Source organism: Pristis pectinata, chromosome 3, assembly GCF_009764475.1.
Source record: "Pristis pectinata isolate sPriPec2 chromosome 3, sPriPec2.1.pri, whole genome shotgun sequence".
NCBI classification, from domain to species: Eukaryota; Metazoa; Chordata; class Chondrichthyes; order Rhinopristiformes; family Pristidae; genus Pristis; species Pristis pectinata.
In genome coordinates, this window is record NC_067407.1 from 121,749,686 (window position 1) to 121,766,547 (window position 16,862).

Here is a 16,862-nt window from a genome sequence, read left to right on the forward strand (position 1 = left end):
GTAGAATTAGCTTTCATTTTATGTTTACATTCCTTGCATTGTATCTACCTTGCACTTATCCCATGCTTTTCATGGTCATCTCAATATCAAAAATCTTTTGAAGTACCTTGAGACTACTTGTTTAATGGCACTTTATCAAAAATCATACATTGTTATTCTTTATTCAATGAGAAAAAGAGCAGAAGAGTAGCACATAAATGACTTGATTATAATAGTGTTGGTTGACGGTTCTTGGGGTCCAAGTCACTATATGGTCCTCCTGCTCTTTCAACTGCATTATTTGACTTGCACTAAACCTGCCATGCTGCATTTTGTAACTTGTGTGTGGCAGGATTGGGAACGGAGACAACTCCAGACTGACTACACATCCACCTGCTATCTGTAAATGAGTATATACTGTGGCCATTAATGCTGTCTCTACACAATCTTCCACGTTCACTGGCAGAAGTGAACCATTGTCAGTATCCTATCCCAGGCCCACATCCCAACAGTTTCACTCACTTGGCTCCAATAGCAGGCCAGATTGTTTGTGCAATCAGTGCCAGATTCCTCAGGCAACTGTTATGACAGAACTCGGTAACCAGTTAGCCGGAGAGAGGCAAATTCTCAAAGCCTCATCCAAAAAAAGTGTAACATCCTCATACCCCCTCATGAGAATCCCTGGTCCATAACCGCTCGAAATGGAGAAAAAAAGCATTCAGGCTGGCATGAAGAACCTCAAGTCCAGGGCAGATGGTGTACTCTGCTTCCGGAGCTACCTGGTTACCCCACCCACGGCAGTCATGGGGTGGGTCCGGTCGGCCGAATCAGCAGACGGTGACCAACCGGGTACCGCGGGCGGGCCATCCATCGGGTGCGCGCCCTCGAGGCTGCCATATCCGGGGCACGGGAGCGGGCACAGTGGCGCCTGCGCACGGGTGCGCGCGCGTCTGCCCCGGTGCGGGCGGCTGCCAGGGAAGCGAGGCCCCGCCGGTTGACACCTCTGCCGTGTTGCTCGGGAAGGTTGTGCTTCGAGCATTGAGCCCCTGGGCCGGTCTCCAGCGGTTCAGCCGACGCCTGCTGAATGAGCGCGGTCACTTCAACGGTCAATGCGCTCTAAACTGAAGGTCCAATGGTTCGGTCAGTGAGTAACGGTACCGGTGTTCACTTTTATTTTTGGGTGGTGGTTGGGGGTGGAAAGAGCATTATTTTTAAGGACCTGGACTGTAGGCCATGAATGCCACAGCATCCAGTGCTCTTCTTCTGCAGAGAGAGCAGGTGCCCGTTATGTACGGCTGCCATCCGCTGGGCCAAGTGCAGGTCAAGTTCACCTGTAAATCAACAGCAGCAACCCCAATCCCATACACACATTCCCAGGATTAAAGAGAACTAGTGCAAGGAATTCATCGAATTAAAGGCCTACTCATCACAGAGAAATTAGGTAGGGATGTTATTAACAATTTATATAACGCATATAATTTAGCAACAACGTTCGGAAGCGCATTACAGGAATGTTAACAAACAAAAGGTCAGTGCCACACCACTTGAGCAGAAATTAGAATTGATGGTCAAAGAGACGAGTTTAAAGAATGTGGCGAAAGGGGTGGAGAGATGCAAAAATTTTGGGAGAGAGTTTTGGCAGTTGGGAACTTGATATCTGAAGGCAGTCACTAGTGGTGGAGGGATTTAAATTTGATGCTCAAAAGGCCAGAATTGGAGGAGTGCAGTTATCTTGGACCCTGGAAGAGATTATAAATGGGTGAGTCCATTGATGAAAATTTTTGGATTTGAGGCTTTTCTTTAATTGGGTACTGCAGACGTTATAGGTCAGTTAGTTTTACTTTGGTTGTGAGTGAAATTGAGTCATTATTTAAGGGACAAGAGAAGGTTGAAGAAATGTAAGTTAATTAATAGTGGCTAAATTTTTAAATTAACAGAATTTGTTGAAAAAATAAAGGTGAGGATAAAGGAAAGGAAATGAACCAAATGTGGATCAGGTGGATTTTTAATAAGGAGTTCCTAGGCTATTGTTTAAAATACTTTGTACAAAGATTGCTGTCTGTGTCATTAACAGAAGCACAAGCACAATGTAAGCGCTGGAAGAATTGCGCCAGCTCCCAAATTATCTACCTGCCCACTCTGTTAAGCACTTCCTATCCCCCTTGTGGTAGAATCTGTAGGTCCCATTTTGGCTTCAAGAATGAAAGGAAAAGTAGCTCCTACAAACCACAATTAAACACGATACACATTCAGTCAAAGCATTTCTGTACCCTTAACTTCTTGCTGCCAAACTTTCTCTGCCAAGTAACCAGGTAAGGTGGGTGGGTGAATAATTTGGGAGATGTTGCAGTTCTTCTGCTGTTTACATTGGGTTTCTTTGTGCTCTTAATACATGAATAGGATATAATGCCATCCAGGATGCTCCTCAATTTTGAGCACTCATGGGGACGTTACATTTTTTTTCAAGGAAGCTTTGAGTATATCCTTGAAACATTTCTACAGTTTACCAGTTCACCTTTTGCCACGATGGACGTCAGATAAAGACTTAGCTCAGACTTGGCTGTTGAGCAAGAAAATAACATGGCCTGCCTGTCAGAGCTAACTAGGTGTAATTAGGATTTCATTGCTAGCGATGTCACTTGGGGAGAAGATGCTTCATTTGCTTAGCTTCCCAGTGGATGTGGAAGATTTTGCAAAGACAGCATTGGGTGGATTCTCTCCAATGCTTTGGGGCACTTGTTGTAGGTAATCTGTGAATCAGAAATATGCAGGAGAGCAGGGAGTGATCTTCAAATACACTTCTCAGTTTGCCAAAGGCTATGTTAACACACTGAAAATGATAGTAAATTTCACCACTAACTTCTATCTGCCTTCAATGAGAGGTGACTTCCACGATACAGGAAGTGTTCCATGTTTTCTGGAGACTCATTGTGGATCTTGATTGTTGGAGGTGGCGGTACACCATGAGGACAAATCGGCAGAGGACCTTTGTTTTGCAGATGTTAAGTTTAAGGCCTACTTTCTGAGGCACTATGGAGTATCCTGAGTCAATGATGGCTTGGAGCATGGCCTGTGAGTATGTGCATTTGCAGGTGTCGCCTATGTGCTGTAGTTTACTGAGTGAACTTGGATTCTGTAGTGGAGATGACATAAGTTGCACCATTTCCCATTTGCTCTGGTTGCTGGAGGTGAGGTGCAGCATTGTGACAAGAAAGATTGTGGAAAATGTTGGGACAATCACTCAGCCTTGCTTGACTCCAGTCTGCATTGAGGTTGGGTCTGCTGTGGATCTGTTGGTTAAGAGGTTTGCAAGCTATTGTGGATATGAATATCGTCAGGTAGTCAAATTTGAGAAGGATGCTCCATAGTCTCTCTTGATTGATGGAGTCAAAGGCTTTAATGAAGTCAGAAAACCCCATGTATCGTGTTCGATACTACTCCCTGGATTTTTCTTGGAGTTGTTGTGTGGTCTTTTCTCCAGGGTGGAAATGTTAGAGGGCATAGGTTTAAGATGGGAGATGGAAAGTTTAAAGGAGATTTATGAGACAAGTTTTTGACACAGAGAGTGGTAGCTGCCTGGTTTAAGCAGTTACGATAGCAATGTTTAAGAGTTATTTAGACAAGCATATGCCCAGGCAAGGAATGGAGGGATATAGATCATGTGCAGGCATATGGGATTAGTTTAAATTGGTATCGGGATCGGCACATACATCATGGGCCGAAGGGCCTGTTCCTGTGCTGTACTGTTCTGTGTAATGATCATGACTATTTATGCCTCCTGATAAGTGAAATCCACATCATGATGGCAAGATTAAATGTGGGCACAACATTGTGGGCCAAAGGGCCTGTACTGTGCTGTAATGTTCTATGATGTGGGGGCAGCTGTCTGGTCACTGGGAGGAGGTGGTTGAGGAGGGCCCTGGTGATGACTTTCCCTGAGACAGACAGCAGGGAGGGCCCTCCGTTATCACAATCAGGCTTGTCTCCTTTCTTGATGATTGTCATGATTATGCCACCACTTTTCCTATTCTTCCAAGATTTGGGGAAAAAATGTTGTGAAATTTTGTCTGTGGTTCCTCTCTGACAAGTTTTAGAACTTGGAGGCTTGAGACTGTAGATATTGAAATCTGGAGTGAAAAACAAACTGCTGGAGGAACTCAGTGAGTTGAGCAGTATATGTGGAGGCAAAGGGATGGTCAATGTTCCAGTTGTCGCCGTGCATCAGGACTGAGAATGTAGAGGGAAGATGGCCAGAATGTAGAAGTGAGAGAGAGAGGGGTGGGACAAAGGCTGGTAGGTGATAGGTGGAATCCAGTGAGGTGTTGGTGGTAGGCAGTTGGAGCCATGTGGGGGAGGGGGAGATTAGAGACAGAGGCTGGTGGGTGATAGGTGGAAAAGTTAAGGCAGGTATGAAGGATAGGGAGGGTAGGCCAGGAGAGAAGAAACCCAGGTGGACAGGTGTGTGGGTAATGGGCTTAAGGTGAGAGGAAGGAGTTTTAAAGGGGAATTGAGGGGAAAACTTTTACACAGAGTAGTTGATATCTGGAAAGTGTTGCCAGAGGAGATGGTGGAATCAGATACAATCACTATATTTAGCATTTAGACAGTCAGTTACATCAGACCTAATGTGGGCAAATGGGATTAAAGTAGATGGGCAAAAAGGTGAGAATTCACATGGTGTGCTGAAGGGCCCATCTCTGAATCCCTACGTATTTTGTTCAATAATGTTCCTATGAAGTACGTAAAGGCTGCTTTTCAGCAATATTTTACTGATTTTTTGACATGAAATTTCAAGATATGTTACAGGTATTTATGAATGATTGTGTTATTGTTGTGAATATTATATATGTAATTTTGTCAAGATTGTCAAATCCTCCTGTCTGGTTCTGCCACATGTCTGATAAGTTATTGCTCTTGGATTTTAGTCATGCGTAGTGTATTTCACTTCACTTTTATTTCATTTTTTATACTGTGTTAAATCTGAATATTAATAAGTTTGTGCTGTTGTTAATGACACAGTATATGTGCAAAAAAAAAACACAAGTTAAAAGCACAAATTCAGTATTGGTAGGTATAAAGTCCTGGCAGCAAAGCTGGTTATACTTGGGACCTAAGCTAAGGGATCTTTTAAAAAGTACAAGGGGACTGCAAAGGGAGGAGTGATGTTACAGATAAGACACAATCATAACAGTGGACACAAAGGTGCAGAGCAATCCTGATTGAGCTGATCCCCACTTGGTCTGAATTGCTCATTGGATCCAGGATCTTAAGATCATCCTTGGGAGTTGGTCCCAAATAACTTGAGCCACATCTTGAAATGCCTTGAAACTGTTCCACACCACTTTCCTATACAGGCTGCTCCAGCGCATTCTCCTGTTCCTGTTCCGCTTCCTCACCCTCACCTGCTGACCAGACATGTTGTGGTAGTCCTTTCTGCCATCTGACAGTGAGGGGACCCCAGTTGAGTTCTGTCTGTGTAGAGTCCTCCCCTTTTACATAGGGCACTTAAGTTGGAGAGCGTTTCCCAGAGTGGCCCCGTACATCCCAATTTTTATGCTGACCCCATGTCATTTCCTCCTGTTTGGTCTGCTCCTAGGCCTGACCAGGGTGGCCATTCACATTCTAACCCCTCTAGCCCAATTGCTGGCCCATCTTCTGAGATATGTTTGTGTCCAGGTGTCTCTGGAGAGTGAGCATGCGGTGTCTGCTAGCTCTATGGTGGCTTTTTCTGGATGGGTACTCCAGAGGCTGGAGTGCATTGTGGACGCCAAGGAGAACGTTTTAATTTCAGAATTTTTGTTGGTGATGTTTTAATAAAGTTAAAACAAAAAGCAAACAAAAGATGTACAAAATGGGAGCCTGGAGATAAAGGCCAAAAATGAGAATGGGGAAGAAAAGAATTAAGTGCACAGATGACTCTATGGACAAAACTAAGGAGCAGTAAAAATATTTAAGATTCTTGTGTTGGAATAAGTTACAGATTTCTTAGCAGTAGTACTGCAGTAAGGAGATGAATAAATACTGAAATTAGTTAAGATTACGGCAGAAACTGTTTGATTATATTTCATGATTTTAATGTTTACATTGTTTCAAAAAAGCTGTATTAAAGGCCATAACTTTTAGAGTGTATTCGGGAGAATTTTGGAACTGACAAGGCGACAGGCCATACCACATTTTGAGATAGGTAATGAAGTAGGATAAGTTAACAATGTTATGGTGTTGCGACTAATGAATAATTTCATCTAAATTGGCACTTGGCTTGAAATCAAAATTATAAATTTAAGCTGGTTGAACTTTAAAGTGAGGAGTAATAAACTGGACTAAGCTTTTAATGTGTAAACATAAAACAGTGGAAAGTATTCAAAGAATTTTTTGATACAATAAATGCTCCAAAAAAGGCAAAGGTTTCCCTTAGACAAATAACATCCAGAAGATTAAAAGTAAAAGCTTTAGTAAAATCAAGGAAAAATGGAAATTATGTGAATAAGGCATGCTAGAATAAACAGGTGACATACTTGCTTTGTATCTTGTAGTAGAAGATGGGAAACTGGTTAGCTCCCCTTTGGAATAATCCAGTCTGGATGCAACAAGCACCAATGAGAATTTGAGCAACAGACAACCTGATGAGGGATGGATATGGGTATGTTACAGATGTGGAAGTAACTGATCTTTTTTGTCGAGGAAGAAAATAGGCTATGGAGAAGAAGCCCATTTTAGAATTAAATAGTGCAAAGAATATGAAAACAATTTGTATCAGCCTGAGGGAGTGACTTACGAGGAGGCTAAAGTTTCTAGTTCCCCTGGAAATGGTAGCTTGGGTGTTCCCAATGTTTAACTGGACGAGATTGCAGCTCATTTGGGGCTGGATGTTCGGCATATATTGGTGATAACGTTGAGGCAGTAGAAGAGTCCAGAGAGCTGTTATAGCTAGGTATTGTCAGCGTGTATATTCTATGTATATAATGACATACAAAATCTGTACTGTATATATGTAGTATTTTTATCTTTGAATGGTGTTGCTGAGAGGCAGGGCATGGATAAGAAATGGAGCTGCGTCAAGGCTATATAGAAGCCATAGGAAGATCTTCTTTGGTTGGATGATAAAATGGCATCCATTTGACTATATAATGGAGGAGAGGCATTGGAAGACAATCATATGTTTACCTGTGTCAAAGGCAGAAGAACAATTGTGAATGAGTAGTGTTAGTGCATCTTGGGCACACAATTTGTCTTCGATTAAGGCTGTTTTGATAGAGAGCCAGGAATGAAGACCCAATGGAAGAGGTTTAAAAAGGAATATGTGTGGAGGTTGGATATAGAGAGGAAAATGAGGTTGTGGATTAACCAGTAATTTTTAAGGACAGAAATGTCAAGGATTATTTTTGAATGAGAGAATGATCATGACACTTTTGAAAGAGAGAACCTTGCATCTCCTGAGAGGAAACTATTCAAAATATCAGCTAATATGGAGGCCAGGAAGTTAAGAGGACTGTAGCAAATTAGTGAGGGTAGGTTGAGAGGATTGCATATCTTGATAAAAGAAGCTTGAATAGGGTAGAAGGTTAGAAAAATATAGCAGTTGGAGCAATATTGGAGTAACTTTATGGGTACCTTTGGTTGAATTCCATATGATGTGTTTTAAGTGGTGGCTATTTAAAAATGTTATTAAGTTCCCAAGATAACAATTTTAAACTAATAATATAAGTTTAAAAATACATGCTGCTTGTCCTCTACCTCTTCTCAGTTGGGAAATTCTGGCAGGATATGTGATTCATTTGGTAAAGATCAAAAACTTGTTACGTGTGTTCATCTACCCTGAAGGAATGTTGAATGGATACTGGTCATCCTGAAAGAAGAATGGAATATCAAGTTTACCCAATGAGTAGTTAATTGATTTATACAGGCCAGGAGAAAGATACTTTTATTGTCATTCTTTTAGAATAATGTTGCAAAGTTGTAATGTTCTGTTCTGTATGTTCTATGTTAAGTTGATTGTATAATTGATAATGGGGCACTGAACGTGCACAGTGGACAGAATGTACAAGTACTTGAAGTGGAATTTAAATGCAACTATTCCAGTGCGGAGTTGATTGACTTGCATGTACGTTCTAGGGGCTAGAATGTGTTACAAGCCAGCGATGTTTCAGATGGGTCTAATTACACCATAATTGCATGCTTGCTGATTACAAGTATCATATGCACTCTAATTTATGTTATGTGAAGTTCATTACAACCATTGCCGTGCTTTATAGTCTTGGAATGTGGAAGTTTCTTTCCTCCTCTTTGTTTTTATTAGGTTGCCTTGCTGGATTGCAATAGATGATTGGCTATTGTGATACAAATATGGGAAGTATTTGAAGTGAAGTACTCTTGCACCACATAATTTAACAGATGAAGACAGTGATAAAGTTTCACTGTACTTTGAGAGTTTTATTTATTACAAAAGGAAGTCTGAAGTTTAAAGAATTGGAGGTGATGGAATGGGCTTCACCACATAAGTAACTTTCTATTATGCCATTATTAGAAAAAGATAACAAACTTGAGAAATCGACAAAAACCTTTTCATTGCTGCTGACCATATAAATCACTTTGAATATCTCTCCAGAACAAGTGTAAGTTTTAAAGAAAATAAGATTAGGTTTAGAAATTATGTTAAATTGGCTTGGACAGTTTCATTCCAAACTTTAAATGAAGAGTCCATAAGAACAAAACTGTAAGCGATGTTAGGGAACATTCTCTTACTTCACCCCTCAGATTTCCTGAGATCAAAGGATTTAAGATTGCAGCTAATCATGATATGGTTATTAGCATTGGTTTTCAAGATCTCAGGTTATATTCCCAAATAAGTATTATTGAAATACAGTCACTTCTGTAATATGGAAATGTTGTACTGCATGACTGGAGATCAAATTATCTTTTGTGAATTATCCAAAGAGTCAAAACATAAGAAATTCATACAGTTTCATGTACAAATCATTTTATTGACTTTCTTTGAATGGAAGGTGTTACGAGCCAGGTTGCTACTTGGTGAGTGTCCCTTTAAGGCATCTGGACGGTAGTGTGTGTGTGTGGTTTTATCTGACTACTATGATTGGAAGTGGAAAAAGCGACTATAACTGGAACGTGCTGGCAATTACACAGACTCAGACTGAGAAAGAGATGTAAGAGTTGGTAGCACTGACTGCCAGTCTCTGTATCTACAAGTGAAGCACAATAGTTGTGACTGTCACTGTACAATCCATGTATGGATTTTTGGAGCGATCTGTGGAGTCCACCTTGTCGTTAACCTGTACTGGAAAGCAGGTACCTGTGGGCGGCCACGTATCGAGTGCCTTGGTGTGGGCAGATACTTTGGAACAAAGCAATGGAGATCTTCGGTGATTGAGGCGTCGTATCGGTTCCATCGTGGAACTTGTGGAATTCGTAAACACCTTCTCTCTACATTCTCTCTACATCCTAATGTGGTTTTCAAAAGCCTTTGCCCATCGTTTTGCCTCATGGTTGCTGAACTGAACTTTGAGAACTGTTCCTAGACTTGGCGTTTGGGAACTTGCCACACCCACACTTCGGGTTTATTTTGGGGTCAATGTCTGATACCTAACATTTTTATTTCTCTTGTTATTACAAGTAGTTTTTAGTAAGTAAACTCTAGCATTTAAACATGGCTTGTTGTGTTTCTATTGCTGCTGGTACGTAACAAAGGATATATATTTATATATAGACAATAGTTTACTTCCTTCTATTGAATAAACTTTTATATTGAATCAAATCAATGTTTTAAAATCTCAGTAGGATCAGGTTTCTAGAAAAAAAAACATTCAGGTGGTTTAAATTGCAAGGTCTTTTTTCCCTGGGAGGCATGTTGGCAGTTCTATACTTCATCATTGTTGGTTACATGCTTCATAAGCTTGCGAGTGAATCTGGAGGAGAAGAAAGAATGAAGACAAGGCAGAGGAGGAGGATGAAGACAGATGCTGATTAAAGAAAAATGTCTGCAAAAATACTACTGTCATGGAGCATAGGATTGCATAGAAATTCTCTTGAGGACCTTACTCCTGTCTGGACATGGAGCCAATGGAGGATAATAACTTGGATGATGACCTTAACACAGCATGGCCTTGGTATTTAGTGGCCAGGTCCTGTTGTAAGAGCTTGACTTTTGCAACTGCAGTGGACCTACAATTGCTTCTCCAAGCCATGATCTATGTCAATCGCAAAAGTTGCAACAGCTGGCAAGAAGCCGACTGTGCCAACTAGATGTGTCTCAGTGCTCTCCAGAAAGCCAAGGAACAGTTTTAAAAAAAAAGCAACATAAATATATTGCTTTCAGAATTGGAGGGATTCTGTGCACTGAGCCAGTTGATTCTAATTAGTCTTAGTTTGTGAAAGTCAATAAGAAGATGAATTTATCAACACTAGCCTATTAGAAGATTTATTCCTATACCCAGAAATGTCATTAAGTGCTTCAAGTTTAAGTTTATTGTCATAGGCATCCATACACAGGGTATAAATGCTGTGAAAATTAGCACTTTGCAGCAGCAGCACTGTACATTATAAACATGGCAAACATAAATTACAATAAACTTAGATAAACATAAATTACACTAACTTGCACGATAAAATAAACATAATGACACTGGTGCAAATTGGGTGAGAGAAAAATGAAATATAGTCAGAGGTAGTGTTAGGGTTTTTCAGATCGGTTCAAGAACCTGTTAGCAGTGGGGAAGAAGTTCTTGCTGAACCTTAGGTGTGGGTCTTTAGGCTCCTGTACTTCCTGCCTGATGGCAGCATTGAGGAGAGGGCATGGCCCAGATGGTGGGGGTCCCTGATGATGGATACCACCTTCCTGAGATTTTTATTAAAGATCTTTAGACAATCCAGTATTAAAGTTTTAGCCATTGTGGATGGACTACCATCTATCCTGTTGGCTCTAGCTTTGTACTGATCACAGCAGGAAGAATTAATCAATGACTCTCTTAACTGAACTGTGTTAAACACAGCAGTTCCCATGGCATACTAAACCTTTCCATCATCTACAAGGCGCATTGAGAATATTGTGAAATACCTCCACTTGCCCAGATGAGTACAACATTCAAAAAAACTCTCCAGGACAAAGAGGCCACTCTGTTGGAACCCCAATGTTTAAGTATTAACTTCCTCCACTACTAAAGCAATGTGGCTGCACAGCTTAGTCCCAATAATCCGGCACCCTCGGGATTTTGGTATTGCTGAACTAGCAGATGTTCCTGACTATTGGATGTAACTCCTATTAGTACCCAAACACTTTTTTTTAACATGTTCACAACTGTATAATTTTTTTAGTGAACCCTGTAAGCTCAAAGGGAGCAAGAAATGTACAAGCACTCCAGACCCCTGCTCTGGCCACACACCAACTCGTATTTCTGACCCCTGGTGTTCTGAACCCCAACCTTGACTCCGGCTTCATATCCAACCCACAATCTGGACCTTTGCTCCAGCTACCTTCCAAACCCTCAGTTCTGGCCTTGGACCCTTCTTGCACTCTGGACCCCTAGCTCAAATTCCGCATAAATGAGCGAGCTTGATAGGATTTCCGAACATTTGTTGTCAAATTATCAGAGTTGTAGTATGGACCATCGATGAGATGTGATGCAGCAAGTCATTGAGGCTTCTTCAACAGCACCTTCCAAATCCTCAACCTCTATCACTTGGAAGGATGAGGGCAGTAGGCCTCATGTGGGGACCACAACAGGCAAACCCATTAGAATGAGATTTGAAAATTAAAATCTCTCAATTTTGAATTGTAAAAATGGAAAATTACTTCCATTGGATAGTGAGTTAATAACTGAAGGACATGAACTAAAGCTCTTCATTGCAAGGTTAAAGGAAAGGGCTAGGCAAAATTCTTTTATTTTAAGGCCATACTATGCACTCAATGAGGGGAAAAATGACCAGTGATTCTCTCCTTTTTTAAAAGCTTTCATTGTTGCAATTTGTTCAGATACCATAGTCTTTACTGTATCCAATGCACTTAGTTGTTTTTAGTGATTACTTGCTTGAACTGGATCATCCACTTGACACTTCTGGCTGAAAATATTTGCAAGTGCTTAGTGCTCTTGCAACTGAGCACTGTTAAAGAACAAATGTTACACTTGCAATTCAACATTGTTCATTTGATTTGAAAGTTTTTGCATCGGTTTAATACAAAGTTAATAACAACATGGTAACTCAAGTTGGTCAATGGAAAGGGAATTTTCTTTAACCAGCTTTTTTAAAAAAATGGTTTTTGGTTATTCAGTGAGGAAATAGATTTAACATTTGCCTGTAATTGAGGCCTGTGCAACTGTATCTGGATTACCTACTCTAAATCCTTTGCAGCACTAGGCTGATTAAATTCCTGAATTCCTCGGGGGGGGGGGGGGGGGGGGGGGATGGACAAAAAAAAAAGAAAAAAAACAATCCCTATTGCCTGAACGATGTGCATCTGAGTGTTTTGTACAAGGGGGAGAAAGTAATATACCAGTTATCATTCTCCAAAATCGGAATATAGTAACTGTAACTCTATTATGAAAAGAGAGAGAAATACAATAGGGGACTATAGATCATTTGCCTGACATCAGTGATGGGAAAGTGCTGGAAAATAATGAGAGACATTGGGAGAGTTAATATGGACTTACATAATGGGAAATATGTTTGACAAATCTGTTGCGAATTTTTTGAAGTTGTAGCTAACAGAATAGAAAAAGATGGATGAATTTAGTGATGTCATGTATTGGATTTCAGATGACCTTTGATGAGGGTGCCAGACAAGAGGTCAATAAACAAAATTAGAGCTCAAAAATGTGAGATCCATCCAAGTATTGTGGGAAAAATATAGAAAGTGAGGATTTGAGTACAAGACTGGAGGCATCCTGCATTAATTATAATGCTCTTATCTTAATTATAAAGAATACTGATGAGAACACATGTGGAATATTGAATTCTGGTTTGATCTCTCTACCCAAGATGGGATGTACTTTCAGTAGAGGAGGTGCAGCAAAGATTCATCTCCTGCAAGACCTATGCTCTTGAATCTACAAAAAAAGAGAGCTGATCTCATCACAATGTACAAAATTCCTTTGAGGTTTGACAGGGTGGGTGACTGGAACTAGGGGTTATAGACTCAAAATTAAGATTGGGCTATTCAGGACAGAGATTAAGAGAATTGAGGGATATGGAGTAGATGCAGAAATATGGCACTGAGGTAAAAGATAAGCATGATTTTATTGAATGGTGGAGCATGCACAAGAGGCCAAACTGATTACTCCTAATTTTATTTCTTGTGTTTATTCAAATCATCTTTGACCAACGTATCTATGATTTAGGTTTGTTTCAACTATAATGCTCATCCATTCGATTGAAATTTGATTCTCTGCCAGTAAAGAGTTCATCCTCTTGATTGCCTCAATTAAACTTAAGAGTGAGTATCAGATGTGTTTGGAGATTAACTCTAAAGTGACTAAAAACTTAATTTGATATGCAGCTTTGACTATGACTGGGACAGTGATGGTTAATTGGACATTGCTGTCATCTGAGCAGTGCTCGTGTTCATGTGATCTGGAAGTACATTGAGTCAATAAATACTTGGATGGATTTTCAGCACCTGAAATAGCTGCTGAGCTATTTAAAGATGATCATCAACCCATGAATCTTCGCAGTAACACTGTGATAGTAGTTGTACTTGTTGACTTTAATTTCGGTCGGTACTTTCTTGCAGTTTTTTCGAGTAGTTTTGACCAATATTGACTTAGCTGAATTTGGATTTTTGGCACATGAAATCAGTGTGATTGAGTGACAGTTGTATTCCAACTGTGCAAATTTAAAAATTATTTCACAATGATCCAAGCTCGTAAGTATTAAGACTCAATTTGCATGACTAAAATGGCCATCTACAACTTAAAAGAAACTTAAGTTATTGTGCAATTTTTTTTGATGAAAATATGTTGAAGTTCTAGCTCCAATTAGAAAATTGTTGTTTTGAGTCAGTGGAAGAATTTGGTGCATGTCAAGGGAGTAAAGATAATCAGATCAAAATTGCAATTACTTAATGTACCATTTAAATGCTGCTGGTTTTGATTGAAATCGGTTTATAATTGATATGAAGTTGCCCATTTTAGATTAGAAATATGATCAGATAGTAGTGTTAATTTTAGTGCTAAACTTTAGAAAATGCACTTTCCCCCAGGGTAAAATAACATCCATTTCCATGCTTTGCATCACTCTGAAAATTTGACTAAAGACTTCCTGGGTTGAGTTTGTTTACTCCTTTGGTCTCATTCCCCTTCCACTGTCCCTTTTGGTACATTGCCTAGTTAATTATACAGGGAAGGCTGCTTGATGTCTGGCATTATTAGTGAGGGTGGTGTATTAGTGTATGACAATATTTTGAAGATGGGGTACAAGTTATGGAAACTTGCAATGACCCAAGATTCCAGAAGTCTCCACTAAAATTTATCTAATTACATAAATGGATTTCAGTTTAATTTCAATATTTTATAATTAAGAACTATATTTTTAATATGCCCTACAAAATTTTGAAGAATACTTAAAGACAGCTGTGTATACACTAGTCTTTAATAATACTTTTCTTGCAAGAATATTGCTGATATCATATATATCTATTTTAGGAATCTCAGTGCTGGGAAGAGGGATCTTAAGGTCTGGAAACATTGTGTATTTCTAGGATTAGGAAGTTAGGACTATGAGAAGTAGTCCTAACTTCTATTATCATGAAGGTGGGGTGGGGTCTTAGTTTCAGGGAGTGAGGGAAGAAATTTAGATGTTTGTAAAATTTAGAAGTACCATGTTGAAGTTTTGGAGGATTGGTGAGTCAGAATCTGTCAGTATTGGAGGTTGGCAGTATCTGGCATTTTTGGGAAGGGATAGTGGTAGTGGACAAGAGGGCTTGATCCAAGCTTAAGTTGTCTTGTTCTAACTACCAACCCTCAGATCTTATATCGATCCTGATTATGGTCCTTGAGCCACCTTTTTGGCACCCAAGATCTGTATAATAATGTTCCCTATTGTCCATGTATCCCTTCCTTAAAGTCACTCAGCTAGAAAATTTTGGCTGCTTAATTGTTGGAAAAACATGGGATGTTGGGGTGTGCAACTTCAGCATTCACTCTGGGAATGCTGAAGTAGAAAAATCCCAGCATTTTCTTTATTTCAGATTACCCAGCAGCTGCATGTTGTCTGTCTCACTGTTTATTCAGAACATGGTAGTCGCTAGAAATCTGGAATAAAAGGCACCATTGTAGAGAGGAACACTACTTGATGTTTGGGTTGATGATCTAATATTTTGGCATATTTGTTTTTATTTCAGATTTCTAAAATCCAGCATTATTTGTTTTAGTTTAGATTGCAATGCTGTTTTGACTGAGATCTGTTCTTCTTGCATATCTGGACTGACACCAAGCACCTTCCTGCTCTATATGGGTCATGTTGAGCCATTAGTATTGGCAAGAAGCTGCATATTCCTTTAAAGTGATTATAAAGAGAGCTGTGTCTGATGATTGAGTTAGTTTCTAGAATAAACTTATTGGACTAATGAGGAGTCTTATCATTGTGTATCTCTTTTAAAAGAAAACCTTTGCAGGTTACAAATAGTTAACAAAGAAAAGTTGAAGTAATTGGAAGTTTCACACCACTATTAACTGATACTAGAAAAAATTTTTAAAAGTTGAATGAAATGAGTGAGTGAACCAAGCCATCATGTTTTCTTTATCTTCTGCAGAGACTAACACTGAAATGACAAAAGAAGATCCTTATGTAGAACCTTCCAATGATGAGGACCCTGTAAGCGGAAATTATAGCACTATATCCTCAGATACTGAGAGATCAGTTGTCCATCCAGTAGTTTCAGCACCTATGCCTACGGATTGTGGTAAGTGTTTTTTTTAACTAATAACTAGCCTTGGAAAAATTGACCTTTTAATCTTTGTTTTTGTAAACTAACACCTACAACTAACTTCAGTTGTAGGTGTTATCTTTAATCTATGTACATAGACCATGGTGGCTAATATTTTGAATTTCATGTAAAACTTGCAAATCATGCATTACAGAGCCCTACATAAACAATAACACTGATTGCATGATTTGGATGAGAGAATAATTATGAACTAATTGTGACACCAGCTTATGTTTTTGCTTTGTATTGCTTATTTCTAATCATCAAAGAACACTGCTCTATAAAGAAAAAGAAAATGCTGGAGGTACTCAGCAAGTCAAGCAGCATCTGTGGAGAGAGAAACAGTTAATGTTGATGGCCTATCTTCTCCAGCATTTTTCAGATTTCCAGCATCTGCAGTATTTTACTGTATGGCCACTACAGTGTTGAATAGTTTCTGAGATTTAAGATTCTTTTAAATTACTCTGTCTGTCAAAAGAATTCTGCAGATACTGGCCCAGAGTTTACAGGGAATTGCATCTGCTAGCACTTTCTGCGTAAGTGCCAGTAAGTTTAGAATCTTTGTGTGTGTCCATATGGATGTGAAAGTCTGGAATTTGCTGCCAACTATTTGCTGGCGTCTCTTCCACTGAGCTCCAACAGTGGAGCACAAGTTGCAGGGGTTCCTTGCCACTTATGTTGGGGAATACATTCAAGCAACCTGTGCCTAGTTAGACCAGTTTTCAATGAAAAATGGCATATATGGGAGACCAAGGTAAATAGAAGTGATTTTACATGGGAGACCAAGGTAAATAGAAGTGATTTTACATTCTTGCTGTTTGACTTTTAATGTTATAAAATATTAATTTATGGACTAATTTTGATAATATTTTGTACATTTCTGAAATGTATGTCAGAAATATTCAATTTTGAAAGGTAGCTAAGGCAGGGCTGTGGCTTAGCAGGGTATCTA

At 39.6% G+C, this 16,862-nt stretch overlaps 1 protein-coding gene across 5 annotated transcripts in view; it reads left to right on the forward strand.

The window, feature by feature from the left end:
* Positions 1-314: 314 nt before the first annotated feature.
* Positions 315-16,862, forward strand: part of LOC127568791 (CAP-Gly domain-containing linker protein 4-like) — a 206,060-nt gene continuing 189,512 nt past the window's right edge. For 4 of the 5 annotated variants that reach the window (XR_007956068.1, XR_007956069.1, XM_052012953.1 and 1 more), the window contains exons 1-2: positions 315-1,119; positions 15,737-15,886. Coding sequence is in view for 3 of the 5 variants with exons in the window: in XM_052012953.1 (XP_051868913.1) it covers positions 1,089-1,119; positions 15,737-15,886 (181 nt within the window). In the remaining 2 variants the exon portion in view is untranslated. Of the gene's footprint in view, positions 1,134-15,736; positions 15,887-16,862 lie in introns of all 5 variants that reach the window. The other variant, XM_052012954.1, reaches the window with a different exon arrangement.